Source organism: Myodes glareolus, chromosome 11, assembly GCF_982192425.1.
Source record: "Myodes glareolus chromosome 11, mMyoGla1.1, whole genome shotgun sequence".
NCBI lineage: Eukaryota > Metazoa > Chordata > Mammalia > Rodentia > Cricetidae > Myodes > Myodes glareolus.
Window position 1 is genome coordinate 72,552,653 of NC_142036.1, and position 13,208 is coordinate 72,565,860.

Sequence of the window (13,208 nt, forward strand, 5' to 3'; positions counted from 1 at the left end):
GAGTGGCAGGGCAGGAGAGCCCGGACGGGGTAGGCCAGGCTGCCTTGTTTATTGGCCACCAGAAGGTCTCTGACCTTTTGTGCTCTGCGCCTGGCCTCTGGATTTTCTCTCTGTGTACATCTGACCTCTCAATTGACTCATTTTCCCCAGTTTTTAAACAAATAACAGAGCAGATTTTAAAACAGGATTTGTTGTGAGGCCTACAGTGGTTCCAGTCACGACTCGGAGACATCCCCATCTGGTGGCTGACAGGTAAAATGGCAGGTTTCTTTTTTAATGGGACTCTAGCTGCAGCTTTTGCTGCCACTTTGGTAGAAATCACAAGTGGCCTATATGCCTATGGAGGTACCTCGATTTACTGGTTATTAGATTTTAGTTTCCTTCTTAATGTTATATCATTGTGGGAATATGTGGCATTAATTGATAGGATTAATACTATGATAGGCAAAATTGACTCCTTATCTAAGGATACTAGGAAATTACCTGAAAGGATCCAAGCTGTTGAATTTGACTTTGAAAAGTTATCACAGAGTGTTGATAAGGTAACAGACAGAATATACCTCCAGAATGGCAATTTACATGATATCCAGGGGCAGTTCAAGGAGGAGATGTTATCTTTGAAAGAAACCATTAAGACCTTGGAATCACAAGTGCAGAATGGGGACCAAAAAATTGATACATTAGTGAAATCACTAGAAAGACATGCAGGTCAGGAGATTCAGGATTTAAGAGAGATGATGATACAAAGATTTGAAATGATTGAAAAAATTATTGGAACTGATGATCTGGGTGAGAAGACACAAGGGCAGGATACAATGCCACCACTACCTGTTAGAACTGGCTTACCCAGGGTTTTAGCGACATACCCTGTAATTTATTCTGACAAAGCATCAACTTTTAAAGGCTCAAAAGGGAGCCAAAGAATCTAGATGGACACCAGTAGGAATGACCTAAAGGAAATTAAGCAAGCTGTTGTTAATTATGGCTTGCACTCTACATTTGTTAAGGAAATGATAAGGACTTGGGCTTCTAATGTCAAGGCTATCCACCACGATTTCTCACAGTTAGCTTCAGCAGTCCTCGAAGATGGACCTTCCTTGATGTTTGTAGTTTATTTCAAGGAAGAATCCAAACATATGTAACAGCAAGGAAGAGCAAAAGGGGTGGAGGTTTCACAGAATCAAAATCTTGGCATAGGAGCTTACGCTGATCCACAGGTCCAAGCTCTTTATGAAGTATTGTCTCTGTGCCACAAGGCAGCTTTAAAGGCCTGGGGTAGATTACCAGAGCCAGGAAGAAAGGTAGAGTCATATACTAGGGTTAGGCAGGGACTTTTTGCAAAGATTAATTAAGGCTCTGAACACAGGAATAACAGATCCAGAAGCTAGATGACTAATTCTTGAATCACTGGCTTTTGAAAATACAAACTTAGAATGAAAAAAGATAATTGGGCCTTTAAGGTCTAGATCAGCACCTATGGATGAATGGATCCAGCATACCATGAATTTTCAGACCTTTAATTATGATGACGAATCTTGGGTAGGAGAAGTGATTTCCAAAGCGATGAGGGGACATCAACCTGCCAAATGTTTTAATTGTGGTAAATTTGGACATCTAAAAAGGGATTGCAGGCAAGGTATTTCTAGGAATAACACTTCATCTGGGAATGGCAGGAATAGGAAACCTCGGCCTTCAGGTATATGTAGGAGGTGTGGTAAAGGAGGACATTGGATGAATGAATGCAGACCAACACCAGACAGACAAGGCAACCCGATACCATCGGGAAACTCCCTGAGGGGCCTCTCGCAGGCCCCCCAAGCCAAAAGTGGCCCAGTCATTCCCAGTAACTGTGGAGGACATGTCACACCAGGAAAATTAAAAACTCTAGAAGCTTCTGTACAAGATCATAAGGTTCTAAATGATGCAAATTTGGAGGATAAGTCAGAAATTCAATTAGGAAATAAGAAACGTGTATTTTGGCAAACTTCTATAAATGATCAGAGACCAAAGCTGAGAGTACGTATAATTGGAATTGTGATTGTTGGCTTGATAGACACAGGAGCAGATGTGAGTATCATCACTCCAGAATCGTGGCATCCAAATTGGTCTCTTCAAGAGGCAGATGTTCAATTACTAGGAATTGGAACCATATCTCGAGTTAAACAAAGCACGAGATGGGTTCACTGTATTGGGCCAGAGGGTCAAAGAGGAAAGTTAAGGCCATATGTAGCTGATATTGTAATAAATTTATGGGGCCATGACCTGCTACAACAATGGAATACCCAGATTAACATTCCTGTAGTCTCAGGAAGTCATGATTCTGTGAAGGATGTAATAAAGTACTATGCACAAAGGTCACCAGCCATTCAGGCTGTACAAGAACATAAAACAACTAACAAACCTTTAGAGGTATCTACAGCCCTACCTTTAAAATGGCTAACTGAAAAGCCAATATGGATTAAACAATGGCCTTTAGCTGAAGATAAATTGCAGGCTTTAGAACAACTGGTACAGGAGCAATTAGATGCTCAACATATTGAGGAGTCCACTAGCCCTTGGAATTCTCCTGTGTTTGTTGTAAAAAAGAAATCTGGCAAATGGAGAATGATGACAGATCTAAGGGCTGTCAACAAGGTAATTCAACCTATGGGCCCTCTACAGTCTGGACTTCCTCTGCCTTCTCTGTTACCCAAAGGATGGCCTCTTATAGTTATTGACTTGAAGGATTGCTTCTTTACCGTACCATTACAAGAAAAGGATAGAGAAAAATTTTCCTTCACAGTGCCTACTTATAATAACTCCCAGCCTACTAGGAGATACCAGTGGACTATCCTCCCACAGGGAATGCTCAATAGCCCCAGCCTGTGTCAATACTTTGTAAGTCAGCCATTGGAAATAATACGTAAGCAATTCCCTAAATCTATAATATACCATTACATGGATGACATTTTGCTATCCGATTCAAACATAGATACTTTAGAAAGAATGTTTGAGGAAGTAAAGATAATTTTGCCTAAATGGGGATTACAAATTGCTCCTGAAAAAGATTCAAAGAGGAGATTCTGTTAATTACCTAGGTTACAGAATAGGTTTACAGAAAATTAGGACACAAAAGGCACAAATTAGGAGAGACCGGTTACGGACTCTTAATGATTTTCAGAGATTGTTAGGAGACATTTCCAGTCTACAACCGGCTGTTGTAGACTGATCTAATAATTCATTTAAACAAAGCTTTAGATGGTGACAAAGATTTGAATAGTCCCAGAGAATTAACAGCTGAAGCAGAAAATGAACTGACGATGGTTGAGGAAAAATTACAGTAGGCACATGTAGATAAGGTGGATCCAAATCTTAGTTGCATTCTAGTCATGTTGCCTTCCAGAATTTCTCCTACGGGAATTTTAATGCAGAGGGAAGATACTATTTTAGAATGGATCTTTTTACCACACAAACCAAGTAAAAAATTGAAAACTTATGTAGAAAAGGTCTCTGAATTAATTATAAAAGGTAAACTGAGACTTCGTCAACTAGCAGGTATAGACCCACCAGAAATTATAGTGCCTTTCACTACTGATGAAATAAAAAAGTTATGGGAAGACAATGAACCATGGCAAAGGGCTTGTGCTAATTTTTTGGGAGAAATTAATAGCAACTATCCAAAAAGCGGTAGACTTAACCTTATAAAGAGAACTTCTTGGATTCTTCCTCAAATTGTATGTGATGCTCCAATAACTGGAGCTCGTACATTTTATACTGATGCTAATAAATCAGGGAAGGCTGGTTACAAATCAGATGAATTGAGTAAGGTGGAACAAAGCCCTTATACTTCTGTTCAGAAGGCAGAATTATATGCCATTCTTATGGTGCTAAGGGATTTTAAAGAACCTCTTAATATTGTTACAGATTCACAATATGCAGAAAGAGTTATCTTGCATATTGAAACTGCTGAATTTATACCAGATGATACAGAGTTGACTTTATTGTTTATCCAGGTACAAGACATAATCAGGAATAGGCTTTGTCCGATGTACATAACACGCATCCAGTCCCAGACGGGTCTGTCAGGTCCTCTAGCACAAGGAAATGCAGAAATTGATCAATTATTGATTGGAAGTGTGTTGCAGGCCTCAGAATTTCATAAAAAACATCACATCAATAGCAAAGGTTTAAAGAAAGAGTTTTCCATTACATGCCAACAAGCTAAGGAGATTGTAAAGAGATGCCCTACTTGCTCTTTATACAACCAAACACCAGTACTTGCAGGGACTAACCCGAAGGGTACTCAAAGGAATGAAATCTGGCAGATAGATGTGTTCCACTTTGCAGAATTTGGAAAATTAAAATATGTACATCACACCATTGACACTTATTCAGGCTTTCAGTGGGCAACTGCTTTAAGCTCAGAAAAAGCTGACTCAGTAATCACACATTTATTAGAAGTTATGGCCTTTATGGGTATACCTGCACAAATAAAAACAGATAATGGTCCAGCTTATGTCTCTAGGAAAATGAAACAGTTTTTTGCTTATTATAATATTAAGCATGTTACAGGTATACCATACAATCCTACAGGTCAGTCATAGAAAGATCAAATCGAACTATAAAGGATATGTTAAATAAACAGAAAGGGGTGGAAAATGCTCCCAGAAATAGATTACATAATGCCTTATTAACCTTGAATTTTCTTAACGCTAATGAGAAGGGAACAACAGTGGCAGAAAGATATTGGATAACAGAAAAGTCTGCTGAACTAAATCAACCGGTTTATATCAAGGATGTGCTGACCTCTCAATGGAAGCCAGGAGATGTGCTACGTTGGGGAAGGGGTTTTGTTCTTGTTTCCACAGGAGAAGAAAAATTGTGGATACCATCAAAATTAATAAAGGTTAGATCTGAAGAGAAGAAACCTCTTGGAAAGGAGAAATGATAACATCTACAATGATGATGACCATATAATGATGATGGCAAGAAAAACATAGAATGGGGGCAGGGTTCTGTTCTTGTCTTCACAGGAAAACACTCGTCTTTGAAAAATTCAAGGGACCCTGGATCTTTGAATACTGACAGATGGAAAAATACTGACAGATTGGTCCAACTACCCAATATGGACTATCAAGAAAACTGAATAGGTTCTGTGAGTATGAAGCTCTGGAATATACTAAATCGTATTTCTGAATTTATAGAGCTGGTTTTGGAGTTGGACTCTTGGCTTGCTCCCTCTCTAATTCCAAGCCTGATGTTAAGAGAAAAACCCAGAGTTTCTGGAGTTTCTGTCTTATGTCAAGAGCCATGATATGACAGAAAGAAATATGAGTTTAGAAAACATCTTTGCTTTTCTTCATATCTATCATACTTTTCATTGAATATGTCTATCATACCTTTCATTGAATATATGTTTGTTTATGTCTATATAATTAATGTTTAAGTTTTCCACAATGAACAATGAGTATTTCCTGCACTGACTTTTGAAATTTCCAGGAAGAAGATGGGACCCCCGTAACAACAACTCCACTCGGTTGATATGACGTCATGATACTGATAGTGCTACAAGTCCTGTTTTGGGTATCAGCTGCACAGATGATTCCAACTTGGTTAGCTTAAATGGTGCACATCTTGTACAACATTCTGGCCAGACCTCCACAAAATACTCAGAGACTGTTTGCAATTTTAAAAGACATTGATCTTGAAATTTAACCATCATTTTACTTTCACAGGATCCTCCAGAAAGAACCTCACCCCCATGACAGCTGGAAGTAATTCTAGAGGATGATGTCCCCTCTCTCAGCAAAGTTTGTCCTCAGGTTTAGGAACAATGTTTAGGGATTGATTATAATCTGTATACGGTTGAGAGTTGGGAAAGGAATTTTATAAGCTCAGGGATCTTTTTTAAAAAAAAAAAGAGGGAAAATTGGATAGATAATAATGGTATTTGTGAGTTATTGTTTATAGATAATTACATCGGCATAGATTTTTGTATATGGATACAAAGTTAAATTATATTGAATATTGTATGTATGCATGCTTCTACCTGTTTAAAACATTTTTTATGTATTAATATATATTGTACTGATATATGTATACCATATTGCAGTGTACATTTCTACCTCTGATTAAGATACTTACATATTGTTTATGTATTGATATTTATTGTTTACATTTGGAGGTCATTGTCCTCATTTATTGCACAGTTGTTTATTCTCTTAGTCTTTAAGTTAGATACATGTTAAGAATTGTAGATCAATAGTCATCTATGTCTGTCATATTTATGGTTAGACTAATCAGGTTCTTTAGATACATAGAGATTATATTCTGTATAAATAGTCTTCAACCTCTTCGAAGAGCTGTAGAAAATGGCATTTAATTTAATCTTAGAGTTCTGTGTAGTGAGACACCATCACTCCTGGCAACACTGACCTATTCCCGAGAGATAGTTGAGCACCAAAGACACTCCACTTGGAGCTTGTCTTCTTGACAAAACCGGCCTCTGGGCAAGGAACTGCCCATACCTCAACTACTGACAAATACACGGTATCCGGAAATGGATAAGCAGTACTGTCAAATCTTACCAAGACAGGGTAAGACGGTTTTGAAAAATCTCTTGCCTGTTAAAATCTGGAAATGGACAAAATCCGGAAATGGATAAACAGAACTGTTAAACCTTGCCAAGACAGGGTAAGATGGTTTTGAAAAATCTCTTGCCTGTTAAAAAAATCTGTCAGTTATTCTAGGCCTTAGTCAAAGTTGGTTGCTTCAACGCTGCAAACAGGTCTTTGGTGATTGCCCAGGTAGCCAGTTGTCTCTGTGATTTGTTGCATGTTTTGGAAGTTCTTTGATTGCACTTCCTAATTACTCAAGTAACATTATTTCCCTTCTCAGATCTTCTATGGGGTTGAAGACTAGATAAATGTAGCTACTTTCCTCTCATGACTTGGCCAAGTTATATATTATACAAGACTTTAGCTAGTTAGAATAGGATATTTGTACTTATTGTATATAATTTTGTAGGTTTGTACTTACTGTATATAATTTCATAGTAGGCTTAGAACAAAAGGGGGAGGTGCTGCGGGAGTACCTTCGGCTCCTTCAGCCAATAGGCGCTGAAGTACGAGCCCACGGTGCTGTGGGAGCGCCTTAACCGCTGAAATACCAGCCCACTGAGGCATGGTATATTTCTCTTTAAAAAAGAGCCACAAGCCTTGGCTCGGCCTCTTGGTTCTGGTGCTTGGTTCCGGTGCTTGGTTCCGGTTCCTGCTCCAGCAACTAGGCTACTTTCCTGACGGTTTGTGTGTATGTAAGTTTTACCCCCCAAAACAAATACCCCCTTTAAAACCTAACTGGTGTGGGATTGATTCGCCATTACTCGACATTTAAACTGTACAATGTAGTGTTATGATATCCACTTATACTGTGAAATGGTTATTATACAATATTCAGAGTTCAAATTTTCAGTTGCATAAAATTTTGAGTTTTCTTACTTAAATAATAATCCTGAACAGAGATCACATGCTCAATCAGCTTTATCTTTCCAGCTTTAGCTGGTGCATTCCATTGCTTGTAAATTCACTTCCTGCAAATTCATTTTTTTAAAGATGTGTCAGTCGGTGGTGATTTCTAAATTCTGCAATTTGTGTTTATATTATCACCACATTCTTGTGTAATTATTCTCACAAAAATAGACTCAAGTCTGTAAATTTTATGCCACTGTCTATTGTGTGGGTTGATATTTAGAATGCACAAACTCATGCTGCCCAAAAAACAAAATACAAAAAGCTCTTATTAGTGACCTTGTAAACAGAACATTGCGAATTCTATTAATTTTTTAACTTATTGGTCAATTTAATTCTTGTCTAATTTATTTATAGCTTACAATGTTTATTCTGATAAAAACAATTCAAAACAATCTTTTTAGTGCCGATGAAAAGGCTCAAGCAGGTAAAGGTGCTTAGTGACCCCAGTTCCATTCTTGGAACCCAGGTAAAGGTGGAAAGAGAGAGCCAACTCCACATAGGCCTCTATAATGAAAATTTAAAAATTAAAAAGCCAGAACAATCCTTATAGATGTAAGTAGCACAGTTACAGTATTCTAAGCCTCTATCTCTGCAGTCTCTTTTGATGCCTCTTTTACTTCTGAATTCTCCTAGACCCCCACCAGTGCAAGTGCCCCTAGACACTTAGGTATCAGGACAGCGCAGGGTCACAATGGGCTTCCATGAATTTAAGATACATTTCTAGACAGACAGATTTTGCTAGGGAATAATTTGGCAATATTTATTAGAAGTAACTAAAATGTCCATACCCTTTGATTTGTAAGTAAATTCTTAATTCTAGGAATTTACACTGTGGATGGAAGTAGTGACGCCTAAAGCTATATATTTCAGGGCAGGAGTGCTTTCCGTGAAGGGTGCTCACCTGCTGCTTCAGTACCAGGTTCTTCACTCCTTCCATCACAAACTGTGACCCTGTATTCATGACTCGCGATAAGAGACTGTTAGGGCGAAAGACAAAGAAGACACACTGAGTATCGACTGCTGTACAGTTTGCTCCTCAAACAGTGGTGGCCGATTACAGACCACAGGCTGCTCACTGTGCTGCATCTCATTTCCATAAAACAACACTGGGCATTCTGCTTCTACGGATATCACTGCTGCAGTTTTACTTAATAAATGGTGTTAAATAATAATTAAAACTATATAAAACTTTATATAAACGATATAAACATCTTCATTGCTTAGCCTTATTCATAGATTTTGGTAAATTATAATTTAAGAATCTTCCACCTTTCTGATTGTTTTAATGCAAAAACAATCAGATGAAAAACAGTAATTCAGACTTTGCTTCTGGCGTTCACTCACACGTAACACTACCCTGCCTGTCAATATTACAAACAGGTCAAGTGTTGCTGGGCTCTATCACGGCAGCTGGATCCGATTCCGTCACGTGGACAGAAAACCGACCATGTAAAAATGGTAAGCACAATAAAGAGTGACTGCTGCCTCAACTGTGAACTTTGAACAAACAATGCTCACAATTATTTGCCATACTAGTTAACAGTTCTGCTTCACAGTCTCATATAAGGATCAAAGGATACTTTGTAAGAATAATTCTACACTGTATAAGAAAGCTAGGAACAGTTTTCAATTTAGCCAAGATTTTCTTAAAGCACATTATTTCTTAAATAATATTTTATTAATATCCTCAAATACAAAATATGTAAGGAACCTTAGGCTCTATGTATTTTATATGATTTAAAGACATGATACTGGCAAATCTATTTTTAAAATCATAGGAATTATTTTCCTCTCTCTTATCCTGCCCTTTCTCCCCTGTGTTACTAAGAGGAACAGGATGGAAATCCTCCATTAACAGAAATAAGAGAAGTGACCAGGATGGGATGCATGGCTCCGAAGGGACGTCTTTTCTGCAGGTACCTCCATGAGTGGGGCGGCAGGGTTCAGGACCACCAGAGGGGAGCCCAGCTGAAACCATGATAAATCGTTTCCTCCGGGCTTCATACTTTATGCCAGATTCAAAAATAAATTAGAAATTTGAAATATGTGTGATATAGAAAAGAGTAGCCACAATTGCCTTGTTCAGCAAATTGGAAAAGACACACAAACACTACAGCAGTCTCTAGGACAGTGGTTCTCAACCTTCCTAATGCTGTGACCCTTTAATACAGTTCTTCGTGTTGTGGTTACCCCCAATCACAAAATTATTTTGTTGCTACTTCCTAACTGTAATTTTGATAGTTATGATTTGTGATGTAAATACCTGATATACAGGATATATATGGACCCTTGTGAAAGGGTCATTTGACCCCCAAAGGGGTTGGGACCCATGGATTGAGAGCTGCCCTAGGGTGAGGAGTCATTCCCTAGCCCGCAGGACTGAATTTGTCATGGTTAGGTCTTGAGCAACTAGCTTTAAAAATCTATGTTATGGCTATCAATAGCAATACAAAATAGTTTGAGCCTCGCAGTTTCTAAAACCAAAAGGTGTGACAGAAGCATATGAAACCAACTGTTCATACCGTGTGAAAGACACCCCCTTACATTTTAAACCAACTGTTCATACCGTGTGAAAGACACCCCCTTACATTTTAAACCAACTGTTCATACCGTGTGAAAGACACCCCCTTACATTTTAAAGAGATGAAAACTACTCAAGCAAGTCTTAAGGGAATTTTCTGGAAGGTGGCAGATATTGTGATTTTAAGACATGAACGTTTAAAGTTTGGAGTACAAAGAACCAACATCATCAGCATACTTACCCCATTGGTTTAGTGGTAGTGCTACCATAGCTGGCGGGAGTTGAGGCCATCTTGGCAAAAGCCCTATGAAATAAGGAGGTTTATACTTACAAGTGGACAGAGTTATCATCCAGCATCTTGGCATTAAAAGATTTACTGGTTAACTTCTAAGATGTGCAGATTTTTTAAAAAAAATTATTATTTTTCAACTAGTTATATTACAGCCATCATTCAAACAGTGAGATTCCCTAAAACATGCCAGTGCAGGGCTGGGTGCAGCTCAGTAGCAGAACACCACAGCAGTGCCAGGCCCAGGGTCCCAGCAGCAGCACTGCAGGAACAAGCAGGAGCCAGAAGCGAAGTCTCTTCCTATGTGAGCATTACCAAGAGAACCCAGGCAGGAGGAAGATCTGCAGCAGCTAAGCTCAGCTCACTGCTGGGCAGCACACACTCCTGCTCCCTGCAGACCTCTCTGCTCAGGCTGTCCTTTGGGGAGTTCAGGAGAAGAAATGTCACGTTTCCTCTAGGGACTCAGCTCAGAGCCCACCCCCTTTCTCATCAGTCACTACATAGAAAGATGTGCTCCCCCCGCCCCAGTTACATTACAAACCACGCAGTTTTACATGTAACTGCACCTGGTTATGTATTTTCAACTTTTTCTTAAAAGTTTAGAATCTCTTTTAAGTATGATTGGGGAAACTAAAAATTGGAGGAAAAGATAGCACTTAGGTGTATTTTAAAAATATACCTTCCTCCAAGAATGTTTTCACATTTCTCTACACAATTTGCAAATACCAGATGTTCCCCGAAGACTCTAGGCACTGAGAGGGAAGCAGCTGCAAAATGCTGATGTATGTTCTTCCCATTACAGATGTGTGCAAAATGCAACACGGATGAGCAAAACGAGAGTCAGCATCCTTTTGCAATCCTGGTCCATTACATACTATCAGCACACTACACACATTATATCAACCATATCTTTTTCATGGCTCTCAGCTACTTTATATGCTGTGCACAAGGGGGGTGGGCAGAGACCCAAAGGATGTTTTAAGAGTGAAAAAAGAAGGAATCACTAACAATGTAGTAGTTAAAATGCTAAAAATGTTCACCTTCTGTCCTGACAAAGTCTAGCATTAACAAGAGAGAAATGCAAAGCTTTCAGTTTTGTTCACAAATGGGGCCATAAACAAAGTTATAAATAGAAAATGTCAGGGGGCTTTCTCTACTAGAACCTAACTAGGAGGAGGGTGGAGCGCCCTGACAACACCAGCTTCAGCGGGCCTCTAGGTGCTGGAGCAAGCAGGATGAGATGCAACGATGCAACGCCAACTCAGCAAAAAGTGTGGCCGTGCAAACATCACCTCCTTTCTGGACAGTGACATTATGTAGCCCACCCAGGCTGGCCACGTCCCTGACATCTGCCTCAATCTCCTGAGTGCTGGAACTACAGGTTGTACCATGATTTCTGGAACAAATACAATTTTCCTTTTCTTTAAAAAAAAATATTACTGTTTCATGTGCATGTACGCTATGGTGAACGCATGGAATCAAAGGACAACTTGGCAGAGTCAAGTCTCCCTTTCTCCTTTTAAGAGGGTTTAGGGAACCGAACTCAGGTTACCAGGTTCACATTACAGTGCCTGATCTGCTGAGTCATCTTGCTGACTCAGTTTTTCCTCTTTATATCTTTCTCAATTTCCTAAAATTATATTATTTGTTTACAACTGGAAAGTAAACAAATGTTACAAATTAGAGAATAAACATATTTTAACTGCATGAAACAATTGTCTTTCCCACAATAACTCCAAACACTGTTTAGTAAACTTCATATTTAACAAAAAAAGAACAATGACACACTGTCCCACAGTCAACTTTTTTGCTTTTTCTATTGCAAGAATATGGTCAAATAGAAGAAAAGTTCAAAATGTCACCAAAAGCATGGATAATAAAGGGCACTCCACAGCACCCTCTAGAGAAAAACTACTGTTAAGAACCTGCTGTGTTTCCTTTGCTATGCACAATGGAGACTATTAATCTATTGTCTGAAAAGTGATGCAAAAAACATTTTGAAGGCAATGCTTGTTGTGGAGATTTGAAAGGAAAACAGATGCAGTGGAGCTACAGGCAGGTACACGCATTTCAGCTACATGACCAAATATATGCGTGTGTGAACACATACAGGTGGGTCAAACTGTACAAACGTTAACCTAATTTTGGCTCAAATGTACCTACCCAGAAATTTTCTCTGCTAAGCAAAGGTAGACATTGGCTAAGGTCTTATCACTCAGTTTGACTGTCTGAATCATTCAGTATCGTTAACATCATTCTTTCATTTGAGTATTAACCGTTCCTTTAACAAATGTAAATTCAATGACAGTGCAGGTCCTCCTATCAAGCTCCCAATTAGCATCCTTTGGCATTCATGAGGTTTGTTCCAGGATCCTCAAAATGGTTCCAATCATTAAGTCTTCTATCATGATTTTCAGTTATCCAGTTGGATTCTATCTTATAAAAATGCTACAACTGTAGGACGGATGGACAGATAGGCCAGGTCTTGCTATATAAATAGCCCAAGCTGCTATTGACCTTGTGATGAATCTCCCCTCCCTCCCCCCCCGCCTCTCAGATTCTGGGATTACGGGAGTGCCTCATAATCCACGTGAACCATGCCAGCCTAAAGTACCGTTATTATTTACCCAGTTCACTGCTGGACACTTAGGTTGGTTTTCACTGCTAAAATTTTATGGTTCCAATAACTTCTTTGGATAAATCCTTAAAAGCAGTAGGGGGTCAAAACCTTTTACAGCATTCTGGAAAATCATCAAAATTTATATTCCTACTAGCTGATTATAAATACACCAATTAATTTTTCCATTTTCTTGGCACAATGTTTTTTAAATTTGGTATTGACCTGGTTGCTAGTTAGTAGTTTTGAGACATTTGATCAAAAAGATTTCAG

The 13,208-nt window shown here is 38.8% G+C and overlaps 1 protein-coding gene across 1 annotated transcript in view; it reads right to left on the reverse strand.

Annotated features, from left to right (window-relative positions):
• The window catches only part of Scfd1 (sec1 family domain containing 1), a 78,043-nt gene that overhangs the window by 16,216 nt on the left and 48,619 nt on the right, over positions 1-13,208 (reverse strand). The window contains exons 18-19 of the mRNA XM_048415428.3: positions 10,271-10,333; positions 8,410-8,485 (exon numbers count right to left, since the gene is read on the reverse strand). Coding sequence (XP_048271385.1) covers positions 8,410-8,485; positions 10,271-10,333 — 139 coding nt within the window. The remainder of the gene's footprint in view (positions 1-8,409; positions 8,486-10,270; positions 10,334-13,208) is intronic.